General features: G+C 39.2%; 1 protein-coding gene across 1 annotated transcript in view; it reads right to left on the bottom strand.

Moving 5' to 3' along the window:
* LOC144644923 (uncharacterized) overlaps positions 1-13,964 on the bottom strand; it is a 141,034-nt gene continuing 127,070 nt past the window's right edge. The window contains exons 3-4 of the mRNA XM_078504532.1: positions 1,601-4,727; positions 1-29 (exon numbers count right to left, since the gene is read on the bottom strand). Coding sequence (XP_078360658.1) covers positions 1-29; positions 1,601-4,727 — 3,156 coding nt within the window. The remainder of the gene's footprint in view (positions 30-1,600; positions 4,728-13,964) is intronic.

The following is a 13,964-nucleotide window of genomic DNA, read 5'->3' as shown; positions in this document are numbered from 1 at the left end:
TTACTTTTGGATCTGGCCACAGACACAACCTTAACAGAGAGATAAGGAAAAATTGTAATTGATTAAATGGCTCGCTGTAACTCATGTTTCATTGCTAATGAAATTTTCTTTTTATGTAAACAGATTAAGAGTGACAATACTGATGTTACAGATTAGCTCTTAATCAATTGTACATTTTCTATTTTTTTTTTTAATAATTAAAACGGGAGTTGTGAGTATTTCACAGTTTATAAAATTTAAGCAATTGTTTGTAATACTGTATTTTAACTTTGAAGAGACTTCACTAAGCAAATTGATAACTGTATTACACTTTTCAATAAAAACAAAATAAATTAAAAATGAAAAGCAATGATATTAGTTGAAAATATGTTACGGAAAAGCAAGTGAAACATTTTGCCCCACCTCTTAGCGTCCTAGGATTTCTACCCATATTAGTCTTTAAAAAATAACTCAGATACTACGCGCGCTCTGATTGGTCAAAAATATATGTACAATTGTACTGGTAACACACGCTCCTTTTTTTTTTTTTTTTTTTTTTTTTTTTTTTTAATATTTTTTATTTCTTGCCATACAAACATACAGTACAAAATTACAAAGAAAAAAGAAACACTACTTACAATTTAAACATTACTTACGGTCCTAACGCTACTTACTTACACTAATACAATACTTACTTACACTACAACAATAAATTATTACAAGCTTAACATTACTTACTACAAACAAAGCACGTTAAAAAATAAACAAGGTATATTATGCTATGGAGAGCAGAAGAAAAAAGAGATATGCAAAGCAAACACCAGCTTTCTAAACAAAAGGTCAAAAAGCAGGTTTCGAAAAAATAGAGTGACCTAAAATATTTTCGGTGGAGTTTTTTAAAAGGTAGAGTGGAAAAAGGAAATAGTCTAACTTAATACAGGAATAAAGATATTCCATTTTCTGTAATGTTGAGCAAGTGTACCTTTTTTCCTGGCAATGTAAAATTCTAATTTAAGAGTAGCTCTTAATTTAGCCTTAAAAACTGGTAAAGAGGGTTTAATCTTATCAAGCTTACACCTATAAATAAAATATTTTCCAAGAAGAAGAATATGGTTAACTACCATAGAGTCTGTATCGATATCAAACTTACCAAACAAAACATCGGTGAGAGAAAAATTTAAAACTTCATTCTTATGGATGGCCAACCATGACAATACCTCTTTCCAGAATACCTCGCTTGCTTTACAAAGAAACAATAAATGCTCGAGGGATTCATCTTCAGAGTAACAGAAAGCACATAATGGCGAGTCTACAATCTTAAATTTATAAAGTCTGTCATTTGTATACACAATATGGTTTAGTAATTTGTACTGAAAAGCTCTTAACTTTGTATCCAAAGTAACACTAAACGCTAGAGAATAGATTTTCTTCCAATCGACGGAGAGATTTGGATAGTCATTTTTAAATTTCTTTTGGGCAGTAGGAGGAATTACTTTACGAGAAAGAAACTCTTCATAAACTATTTTGGAGGGAATGTTAGAAATATCCAACATTTCCCCCTTTATTGGCACTTCAAAAGAATTTGCAGGGCAGGAGTATGGTTCACGGTATATACTCTCACCCTTGATAATGGAGCGCCATTCCTTTGGAATGGCACTGACTACTCCCATTAAAAGGAAAAATTGACTAGGTGATAGTTTTGACCTGAGAACTTTATCACTTTCCAGAAACGTATTGTCTTTAGAGACTAAATCTCCGATTTTGCTTATCCCACAGTTTATGCGGAAAAAGGCATGATATAAAGATTTACCTTCACATAAAATGTTTTTATTATTCCACAAGTATTGGTTCATAACATCTCCGTACGAAACCACTTCTTTACTTGAAAGAGTTGACCACGCAGCAAGACAATCTTTGTAAAACTCGGGTAAAAATATGGGCAATTTTTGGCAATCAAAATGACACTGCAAAATGAACTTTCCGCCTAGTTTTTTCAAATAGTGGTTTAAGAAGATCTTCCAGGGACTAACATAGTCCTCAATATACTTCTTCACGCACATTATTCTTTGCGCTAGAACCATAGATTCTATATCCAGCATCTTAAGCCCTCCATTTTCAATGCAATTAATCAAAGCTAACCGTTTAACCTTATCCTTTCCTTTCCAAATAAAGCTGTAAAGTTCTTTATTGACTGCCTGTATGAGATCTTTAGACACATGAATAAGCGACGCTTTCGACATAAATTTCGGAATAGCAAAAGATTTAACGATTTGTATCTTTCCTATAAGTGTGAGTCCCCTCCATTTCCACATGCCTAATGTTTTTTTAATAGACTTTATAATTGCCTCGAAATTATCCTTTTTCCTAGAAAGTTGATCATAATCAAAGTGTACGCCTAAAATCTTAATTGAGCGTTTAAATTCATAGGAAGGTGATTTAGACAAATTTTGGACCCCTAAGCAAAAAAATTCTGTTTTTTCCTCATTTAATTTTAAACCTGAGAATCTCGAAAACAGATCTAAATTAACAATCAGGTTCTCATACGAAGACTTATTCCTCAAAAAACATGTCATGTCATCCGCGAAAAGAGAGATTTTCACAACTTCATCCTCAATTTTGATCCCTTGAATCTTGTCATTTTGTCGAATACTGCAAGCTAGAACTTCTAAACTAAGAATGAACAAGAGAGGGGATAACGGATCCCCTTGTCTCACACCACGGTCAACATTAAAGTAACTTGTCGCAAATCCATTATTTATTACGCAACTAGACACGTTTGAGTAAAAGGTGCGAATCCACTGAATAAAAGATGGTCCGAAATTGAATGTGCGAAGGACCTTCAATAAGAATCTATGGTCCAAAGAATCGAACGCTTTCTCAAAATCAATTGTTACAAGGATACCCGACTGATCACTACATTTTGTATATTCTAATACATCATCAATGGTCCTGACGGCGTCAAATATTGATCTTCCTTTCACATAAGCGTTTTGGTTGTAATGAATCAAGTCAGGAAGTATATTCTCTAATCGTTTAGCTAGCGCTTTGGAGGCTATTTTGGTGTCCACATTAATTAAGGAAATCGGTCTCCAATTTTTGATCAGCCTTTTATCTTTTCCTTTCTTTTCTAATAAAGTGATCACCGCTTGTTTCTGAGAGTTAGATAACTCTCCGTGATTATGTGCATAATTGAGACAAGCTACCAAATGTTTTCCAAGAATGGGCCAAAAGGCTAAGTAAAATTCCGTTGTAAGGCCGTCGTTACCAGGTGTTTTGTTCTTTTGAAAACCATTCAAGATGTTGAAACATTCACCGATAGTCAATTCTACCTCACACTTCTCTTTCTGTATTTCAGACAGTGTGGGTAAGGATACGCTGTTAAGAAATGCGTCTAATGAGGCTTCACTTTCTCCAGTAGAGTTCACTTGGTAAAGATTTGAGTAGAAACTTCTAAGTTCGGCCATTATTTCTTTGGGATTCGTTGTCAGAGATTGATCCTCCTTAAGAATCTTTCGGATTGTGCTCTTTTTACCCCTAGAGCTCTCCAAGTTCAAAAAATACTTGTTGCTTTTCTCTCCTTGCTCGTACCATCTTGCCCTTGAACGGATTATAGCGCCTTGTGCAATGTATTCATATTGAAGGTCATACTCGGTTTTCAAAATCTCTAGCCTATTCAGATTATCCGTAGATGGATCCTGGTCACAAAGCTCTTGAAGGATTGTCAATTTTTCCTCTAGAGATGTCAATTTCGCCTTCCTTTCCCTCGCTTTGCGTTTACTGTATGAAATTGTCTCCTGTCTAATTTTGAATTTAATGAGATCCCAAAGCAATCTGGGATCTTGTATATCCCTAAATTCGTCAACCCAAACCTGGTATCTATCGTTTATTAGAGCTACATAGTCATTGTCATCTAATAAACTTGCATTGAACTTCCAGAAGGAAGGACCGTGTGATTTTTCTTCTATTCCATTAACTGACAACAGAATGGCGGAGTGATCAGACTTTATGGAAGGAATAATGCTCACCTGATCGATCTCCTCCTGCAAGGCATTATCGGTTAACCAAAAATCAAGCCTCCTTTGGATCACAGGAGTTTTCTGTGTCCAAGTAAAACGTCTTATTCCTGGGTTCCTAAGTCGCCAAATGTCTACTAGATCGTACAGTAAGCAAATATTCTCAATCTGCTTAGCTGATTCCTTTAATTTTGGTTTGCCCCCACAACCATCAAGGTTGGGGTCTAAAATAACATTAAAATCTCCCCCAATGATTATTCTACAGTCGTCATCTATATCAATGTTATCCAATTCCTCCTTGATTTTGTCGAAAAAGTGAGTTTGCTCACTCGTTTTGTTTGGAGCATAGATGTTTACTAATAAAAACTTTTGATCTTGCACCAGCGCCTCGAGAAAAATAAAACGACCCTCTTTGTCCTGCCGCATAGACTTGATTTGGAATTCCAAATTATTTTTCATTAAAACAAGCACGCCTCTGCTATGTACAGAACCATGCGAGAAATACATCTCACCCTTCCACTGCTTTTTCCAAACATTTTCAACTTCCTTAGTACTATAGGTTTCCTGAATAAAGCAAATGTCGACTTGTTGTCTCATTACCCATCCAAATACTGCTTTCCGTTTTTCAAAAGAACGAATCCCACGAGCATTTAAGGATAATAGTTTAAATGCAAAGTTGCTTGCTGTCATGATTTTACCACAACTTTTAGAATTTGTAAAAGGCCACCAGTGCAGCTGTCAATGGAATAACAAAAAGCGTTACCTGAATTCATTTCCATACAAAAGTTGTGAAGAAAAATATTGCGTAAAGCAGGCGTTTGTTTGCGGAAAAAAAAATTAACACTCTCCCTTATTGCATTTGCAATTAACACCCTACAAGACACTAACGAATAACGAAAACGACAGAACATAAAAGGTGACCAGAAACACTGTTGTGCCACCGTAGAACGACTCGAGGAAATTGATTGAAACAAAAAACAACATAAAAATAAACACAAACTAAATACGAAAACTAAGCGGAGAGGGGAAATGATGATTACAACGGTTATTTGTTCCCCATAACTTCGTCTATTAAATCATAATAAGGAGAAAGCAAGGCCATTTACGACTGAGGCAAGCTTATCTAGTTACAAATTCGCGTTCAGTATAAGTTCAAGCTGTGCCTAAATATAGGCATCAAACAATCCAAACAAAAAAGTAAACGTCAATAATTAAAGTGGGTTTAAGTGTCCATCGATATACAATTTATCAGGTTCAGCGCGGCTGAAATACGCGATCTTACCCGCTTTTCTTGCATCGACCAGCTTCTTCGACTGGAGCTTCCTTCGGTTAACTATTTCTTTTGGCAGGTCTGCAGCGATCCTATACCCGGAATCTTTCAACGACTTTCCTTTTGAGAAAACTGCTTCTCTGTCGCTATATCTAAGAAACCGAGCGATTATTGCTCTAGGGCTTCCATCATCATGAGGCTTTCCGATCCTGTGGACCCTTTGAAATTCGATACCCATTGTTTGGACACCACATTGCTGTTCCAGGAAAGAATTAAGCACCATGCGACAGTCTCCGACACACTTGCAATATGAGGGTTTTGGCGCAAATCCAAAAAAATGCGTTCGGGGCTTCGCCTGGCTCGCCTGCCGGCTTCGCCATTCTCGCCCCTCACTGTTTTTTTGGATTTGCGTCCAAAACCCTCATATTGCAAGTGTGTCGGGGTTAGATGACAGCCTTTCAACCCATGCACATGTATCTAGGCAAAGGCACCCTTTTAACACTTGTTGAGGACTGTCCTAAAACAAGTGGCCCCCGCCAAGCCCCAAAGAACAGGCGCGCCAGAATTATTTTTCAATTGAACAAATGCTCTTATTGAGTAAACGAAGATGGGAAGAGGGAGAACTGGAGAAATTAACTTGAATGTAAAGAAAAACTTGAAAAGATCTCGTGGAAAAGCGTTTACAACCTACAAAAAAACTAAAGAAAATGAAAAACAAATAACAATCTTTTTAACAGACGAGCTGATTGAAAAATTAAAAAAACTAGACAGCAGTGTTGTCGCAAACGTTTTGACAAGCTAAACAAAACTTGCACGCTCCGGTGAGTGCATAAATTATCGAGTAACACAGGAAGTCATTGTTTACCCTGTGCCAATTGCGTGGGAAACCCCCTTGACGTAATCTAATTCTTTTTTTTTTTTTTTCATTTTGAATATTTTTAGCCGGAAAACAACTCAAACTCTTTGTATGTGTGTTGTAAGAGCTATGATTTATTCAACAACAATATTTAATTTGACTAACATGTAAATATACCGTGAAATATTGAGCTAAGAACTTTCTAGCACATAAAAGAACAATATAAGGTCACGGTATTTTTATTCACCAGGCGTCATTACTATTTTTAGTTAATAGGTTATTTCCCGATGTAATGACGTCTTTTGTGACCAATCACAGTTAAAATTATAACTTTATATTATTCACATAAGCTTTTTTGTATTACACAAGCAAGTATGGCCGATGTATAAAGACGTTTATCAAACCTTCATTGAAAAAGAAGCAAAGACACAGCTTACGGACATGAATCATTTGGAAACGACAAACGAGGATCCGATTTTAATATTTCATATCAGCTATTCGTGCCGAAGCAATAATTACGGACAAAAATCAGATGCTTGGTCGTGAAGTTTGATCGCAAGGTTAAGTATATCGGATGCTTGAAGACGTTTATCAAACCTTTCTATATCAAAAATTAAGAAGTTTTAACTCAGTTTATCGACATAAATCATTTGTAGATGTCTAACGATGGGGTGATACAACTTTAGCGTTTGCTAAACTTGACCAAAATTATCTTAGTCACAGGCAACATCACATGCCAAATGGGTTACGGCGTAACCCGAATTGACAAAATTATCTTAGTCACAGGCAACATCACATGCCAAATGGGTTACGGCGTAACCCGAATTGACAAAATTATCTTAGTCACAGGCCTTAAAAACGTCATCACATTGGAATGCCAATGGGTTACGGCGTAACCCGAATTGACAAAAACTTGCAAGTTTACAAGCTTAAAATATTCTGACGTTGTCAAGGAACAATTTACCTTTGTTACCGCGGCCATGAGATGTCCGCCGTTGTCAAGGAACAATTTACCTTAGTTACCGCGGCCATGAGATGTCCGCCGTTGTCAAGAAACATTTAACTTAGCAACTGAATAAAATTATTTTTACTTAACACACTTGTAATGTTTATTGATTGCTTATATTAATAGATACAATATTGTTTCACGGCTCCCAAGAAAAAAAAATAAATAAAAGTGAAATAACCCCTTGCTTCACACCTATTTTTTTGGTCAAAACAAATAAATACGTGTGGCCCATCTTTTGCTGGCGGTCGCTAAATTATTTTGTCGCAGTCAGAGCGTGACGTGCAGGTCGAGGGGGCTTGGGTCTTTTGGAAAAGAAGGATCGTGGATCGTGGATCGTGGAAAAAGGAACGACAGCCTCAAATGTTGTTCAGACAATCAACAACCTCTTTAGTGATGACTCGAATATTTTTTTGCCACTCTGGGGTGAAATATTCAATCACAAAGTAAACGACAAGATGAGCGCAGACAATCATTCTTTTATAAAATGAAAAAATGTTTTATTGGACTGAAATTTTATTTCGAAATGTCGGTGGCGCTTTCGAGAAGTTTTTTTTCCAATCTTTTGCGTTCTTCTCTCTTGATTTCTTCCCGAATTTTTCCGATGTCTGGCTGGAGTGAATTTGTTTGTTTTTGTGCAAAGTTTGAACGTAAAGTCTCTTTAAGTTGACGATATTTCTGCATTTCTCGTAAGATCAGTTGAAACTCTTTGTCAGAAACAAGATTATCATTCAGAGCTTGTGAGACAGAGCTGTTTATCGAGTCATGTTTTGCAACAGCCAGAGCGAGGATTCTTGAGTGCTTATTAACTTTACGTTCAAGCTTTTTGTTGATAACTGACAGGCCAGTGGAAGCTGCGCCAGATATACCTGCTACTGCTGCAACAGGCACGCCGATAACAATTCCAACACCAGTAAGTGAAGTCGCAACAGCTCCAGAAGACAGAGCTGCCGTCACGGCGCCAAGACAGACCACGGAATAGTGAATAACTTTCCGGACTTTTTTATATTTTTTTAACACAAGCCTGTAATGCTCAGCTTCAGCGGATATTTCTTTTTCAATTTTACTTATTTCAGTCAGCCGAAAATTCTCGGCATTTGTTGGGAGGCTTGGATAAAGTTGTGTTTCTTCGCGATCACCATAAGCAGGGGCACTCGGGAGAACATTAGCAGATGACATGGTCTCGTATACATAAAAGTTAATTTTGTATTTAATTTAATTCAATTCCAACTCATATGTAAGATTTGAGCCGTTAAAATCGAATGGCTTTCCATTCTCATCTCTAATCGAAAGAGTCAGAGATGATACATTTTCTTCAGCAGAAACGTCGCGCAAGACGTTAAAATGTGTATTTTGGTAATAAACTTTTTCATACGGTTTTCCACGTATGTCAAAAAACGCTAAAAGGCTTGATGGCTTACCATTTAGCAAGCTTTGTTGCTTGTCGATAAGGTCACAGTTGATGAAGTAATTTTTAGGATTTGAAACATTATTTACCTCAATTGTTTCAAAAAATTCCTTTTCAATACTTGCGTAATTCTCAAACCCAGGCAAATTAAAGAACTTAATAAGACTTTCATTCAGTCCAAAAGTTTTTAAATTGGGCTCTTTTGCTTTTATTATCAATGAACGGCCTGCAATGCCTTTTGTTACAGAAAACATGTTTTTCTCTGGAAATCCTTTTTCAAAAATACTCCCAATGTCATCGAGTGAGAAGTTTCCTTGCCGTATATAACGCGCCTTTTCTTCCTTGTTCACTTGTTTATAAAAAACTATTCCATCCTTTTCCAAACTATTCCAGCTGTTGTAAAGAGAACAACTTAAAAGCCGGATATAGCTTGGTTTTGGAATAGGCTGGTCAAAATAAACAGTGTTCGGATTTTCTTTTGTGGTAACAGTCAGCACAACCATTTTTATATTAAATAAAAATAAAAAATGTTTAATATAAAAGAGGACCATGGATGCAAAAACAAGAGGTTTTATGAAGTGGATGAAAACCCCAGAAGCAACTACAATTTCTAAAGCGGCAAAAGACAATGCATGGAAACCTTTTCTTGCAAAATATCCAAACTCTGACCGAACAAAATTTGTTGCACAGGTTGAGTTCGCGTACAACCACACAGCAACGGCAGACATTTATTACAAGGCAGGGCAAGGCCATTTGATAAATGTTTTTGGCTCTGACAGCAAATATTGGAGCCCAGAGATGAAAAAAGCACTGGGGGTGAATCAAATTTCAGGCGGTTTTCCACAACAGCTGTCACCAAGCGGCGCAAAAGGCTCATCTTTGCCAATTCCCGCGGTTGGATTTCACGAAGCCGCACCGAGTTTGAAAAAAATATTTAACAGCAAAATCAACATCTACGTCACACCAGACCAATATTTCACAACGAAATTAAGAGAGATTTTTCAAAAAACAAAACTGAAGCATACATCAGGAAAAGAGTCAAAAAGGTGGCTTGCTAGCCAAAATATGGGCTATTGGCCACAGCAACTTAACTTTGCGGTATGGTGCGCGACAACAGGCTGCGGTATAAGTCGAGATATTTTCGATGAAGAGCACTCAGCTCTTAGCTTGCCACCGATTGTGCGTAATTTTTATCTTTTTCACGTTTATTTCACGATAAGGCGAATATTGTTTCAGATGGGGGGAATTCAGAGCGTAAGCGCCTTGCCAGGCGACCCCACTTTTAGCCAGTTCGACAACAAGTACGACGTGGCTTCTTACAAAAGAATATGCGCTGAGTTCGGTGTCGACCCGTCAAGCGATTTCCGTTTCACAACAGGCGCAAACCACGGACTTGGTAACGTTTATATCTGGATTACTAACATTGGACCAAACAAAACTGGAGCAAAATACCCCGATTACGATAAATTTTCGGATGAAGGTGGAACTGCAAGCAAAGGTAACTTGATTCAATACATCGAGCCAGACGACGCTGCATATGCACAGGCAGACTGGTTTTGTCCTAACGGCACTGAAGGGCTTACTCAGGCAGGTTTGTCGAGAGTAAACCAGTCGATAGAGGCTTTTGTCTACTGTATTCTCGGTTCGCAGGTGAACGTTCGAAGTAGCATACTTGGAACAGGCGGCCGTGCAAAGGAAGCGCAAAGTGAGTTCCTCGTGTTGGTTGAAGACGCTATAAGGCAACCTGATCTGGCAAAGTCGGTCCAAAGATACCAACTAGCCATCGACGAAGCTAAGGTTCGGCTTAACCTTGCAGTCTGCCCAGGTGCCTGGCTGATGCCCGCTCGTATGGTGATAAACACAGAAAGCGTTGTTGGCTACAATAACCAGCTTAAGCAGGCTGTTGTTGGGATGAAATTAGGAGTGAATGATGAGGTTAATAAAGCTACAAAAAAAGCAGCTCTTAAACTGATGGCCGGAGGAAAATCAAAAATCAACCCACCAAACAGCCACCCTTCAAATCCTATACACAAGAGCGCCACAGCAAAAAAAAATCAGGCACCCGCCGCAAGCGCTGCTGAAACACCAGCTAGCAACGCGCAAAGCGCTAAAGCTACGAAGGCCGTAGCCAATGATTCACACGAAATAAACAAAGCAACTGTTGCTGTTGGCGCGGTTGGAGCAGCAGCTTTGCTCTACACCCTTATGCGTTAACGTCTCTTTTTGATGTATTTTTCAACAAGAAAAGCAACCACAGCAAGGATAAGCAGCCAGGTGTGCTCTGCAAGAAATCCAATTACTTGACCAGCGGTTTTGAAAAGAAATTTCGCAATCGAGCCAATAAGACCAGGCAGAGCTGATGCTACCTTTGAGCCAATATCACTTAGGCCTTTTCCCAACGCTTTGCCGGTGGCCTTCAACGCGTTTGTAATGGCTCCAATAACAGAACCAATCGTGACACCAGCAGCCAGAAGTATTGCTGTTAATGTCACGCCATGTTTTTTGAAGATCTCTTTGATCCTCTCACGAAGTGGAAGCGCTCTTTCTCTTTCGGCAATCTGCGTTTGCAAGCGTCCAAGTTCCTCGGTTCTTTCCGCAACTCTTTCTTCCGCGGCTTGTTTGTCAGTGGGGGAGGCATTCTCATCCTCAATAATTTTTTTGTCTTCCTCGTTTTGGCGCTTGAGCTCATCTTCTTGCTCTTTAAGATCATCCAAAGCTCTTGTGTCGTTGAGCCTTTCTTGAAAAGTGTTTCTTTCGCTCTCTTTGGCAGCGAGGCTTGCCCTTAGTTGGTCGACTCGTGTTTGTTCTTTTGCCTTCTGCTTAGCTTGTTTTTCAAGAGCAGCAACTTCTTTTTTTGCGTTTTCAAAATCCTTTTCAAGATTTTTTTTTAGTTGATTAAGTCTGCGCAATTCTGATTCATTTTCAACATTTGACCCAAGTTGATCCATCTTGGCATTTGTTCGCTCGATTCTTATTCTGAGATCTTCTACTTCTTGGGTGGCTTTTTCTTTCTGCATGGCAATTGTTTCTGCCTGTTGTAGTTGACTTTCAGCTTCTCTTAATCTTGGTCTCATTTCTCTTATTTCTCTCATTGCCTTGAGCAATAAGATCTTCAGCTGACGGCCCAAGTTCATCTTTGAAGCTGTCTAAAAAGTTTTTCATGAAGCCTGACTCATTATCTTTTAGAATCTTGTACTCGCCTTTTTTAGTTCCTATAGCAACAATTTTCCCCTCATTTTTCCCAGTGCCTCTTCTAATTCTAATTTTTTCAAAATTTGCTTTGGGGAATTTGCCTTTTATCGTGTCTACAGCTTTTTTAAGTTTTTGCCGCAAAAAACTTTCTTTTTGAAGATCACTTATCGAAGGGGTTCTTTCAAGAAAAGGTGTTTCTTCGTAGGATGTGTCTGGCAGCCCGCTCTGTTCGTGCTGCATCGTTTGCATTTCATGTTGTTCACCCCCATGGTAGGGTGTGGATGCCTCCCCGGGCTGAAATGGTCGGGTTGTGTCGACCTCTTGTTCCTCTTCATCATCGTTATCACTGTTGTGGTCAAGATCTTGGTCCAAATCAGGGTCCTCGAATCCAAAATCACCACCACCTGTTGCCATCGCTTAATTTATATATATATATTTTTAAATTAAACTTTTCAATTTAACAATAAAACCAATCGAGAGATGGCTGCTGTTCAAGAAAACCTTCGACCGGGACGCACAGAGAAAATACTCGGCGCACTGAAAGCCGAGCGCGCGGTAAAACGAATCACTTTTGACCGCACAGAAGCCAATCCAGAGGAAACGTTGTATGTTTCAGTGCCCAAGCTGAACGAAAACGAGGTCATTGTGCCTGGCTCGCTGGCGCTGCGCTTCAACATCGACTTGAGCGGAGGCCATGCCAACAACTTTCTGGTTGACAACGTCAGCCGAGCTCTGGTCGACGATTTTGTTGTAAAGTACGAAGGCACCGTCGTGCAGGACACGGTTGGCTATGGCATCTACAAAATATTTGAGGATTTTTTCCTTTCGCAGGAGGAGCGCGACGACAGGGTGCCAGAGGGCATTCAGAGCGAGGACCTTAACAAAATTCGCTCAAATGCTGGCGATAAGAAAACTTCAGGAGTCGAAGCAGAAAAAAAGCTGAATGAGCTATATGGTAATAAATACCGCATCCGTCTGGATCACCAGATTTTAACTGACCATGGGGCATTTTATCCTCAGGCACTATACAACGATCTTGTGTTCGAACTGAAGCTCGCGGCAGCCGAACATGTGGTCAGAGGCTCAGATACAACAAAACTGAAATACAAGTTGACAAACATCCAGCTGGAGTACGAGATGATAAGAAGCAAGGAAATTGCAGATGAAGCGTTCAGCGCTTATTCGGGCGGCAAAGAGTTCGCTTACGACCACATCCAGCGTGTTAAAGTGGTGACTTTTGCAAAAGGCTCCGACACACGTCTTAATCTAAGGGTCAACCCGCAGAGGAGGTCCATGAAAGGTATCTTGCTCCTATTTATTGAGCAATATAACAAAGGTGCAAGGAGCTCGGAAAAGTACATTAACCCGGACCTTACAAAAGTAAGCATCACTGTCAACGGCTCGCCAAACATGCTGTACAACAACGGCATCGAAGGAATGGACATTTGGGGAGAAGTTAAAAGATTCTACATGAAAGAAAAAAATAAAACGCAGCACATGACTCTGCAAAAGTTTTACACAGAAGACAAGTTTGGCCTTCTTATTGATCTGCGTTCCATGGCTGACCACTCGATGCACGGAAGCGGCACGCGCCTTGTGAACACAAAGGACGGTGTCCAGCTTGAGCTAGAGAGGAAAGCAAGCGGCTCAGGTAATTTGAACTGCCACATTTACGTAATCAGCGACGCCCAAATGAATATAATTGGCAGGCAGTTAGAATCTGTGCTTTTATAATTTTTTCTTTGAAAAAGTGTACCTTAGGTACATATACGAACGAAGATGGATCCTGCCAATATACCCTTCAACGCCCTCATTGTGGGACCAACGAACTCAGGAAAAACAAGATACGTGGTCAATCAGCTTTGTGGCCCTTTCCGAGGCAAGTTTGACTACATCGTGCTCATCTGCCCGACGTTCGCGCACAACAAGACTTATTATCGCTTTGCTGAGGAAGATCTTCGATTTTTTGTTTTAATTTGTGAGCAGCACGAGGTGGAATCTTGGTTAAGGCTTTCAAGATTTCTTTTTGAGGGTACGAACACGCTTATCATCCTCGACGACTGTGCTGCTTCGAAAGATGTAAAAGGAAGAACAGGGGAGTTGGTGAATCTTGCTTTCTCTGCTCGCCACGCAGGCTTGAGCATATGGGTGTTAACTCAAAAATTGACAAGCATAACATCCTCATTCCGCGAAAATGTTGCGGCAATCGTTTTCTTTTACACCCCCTCTGCCAAGACCAC

This window comes from Oculina patagonica, chromosome 1, assembly GCF_052425735.1.
Source record: "Oculina patagonica isolate OP01 chromosome 1, crgOcupat, whole genome shotgun sequence".
NCBI classification, from domain to species: domain Eukaryota; kingdom Metazoa; phylum Cnidaria; class Anthozoa; order Scleractinia; family Oculinidae; genus Oculina; species Oculina patagonica.
The sequence above is the reverse complement of the archived record's forward strand: the minus strand, read 5'-3'. Positions and strand labels throughout refer to the sequence as shown.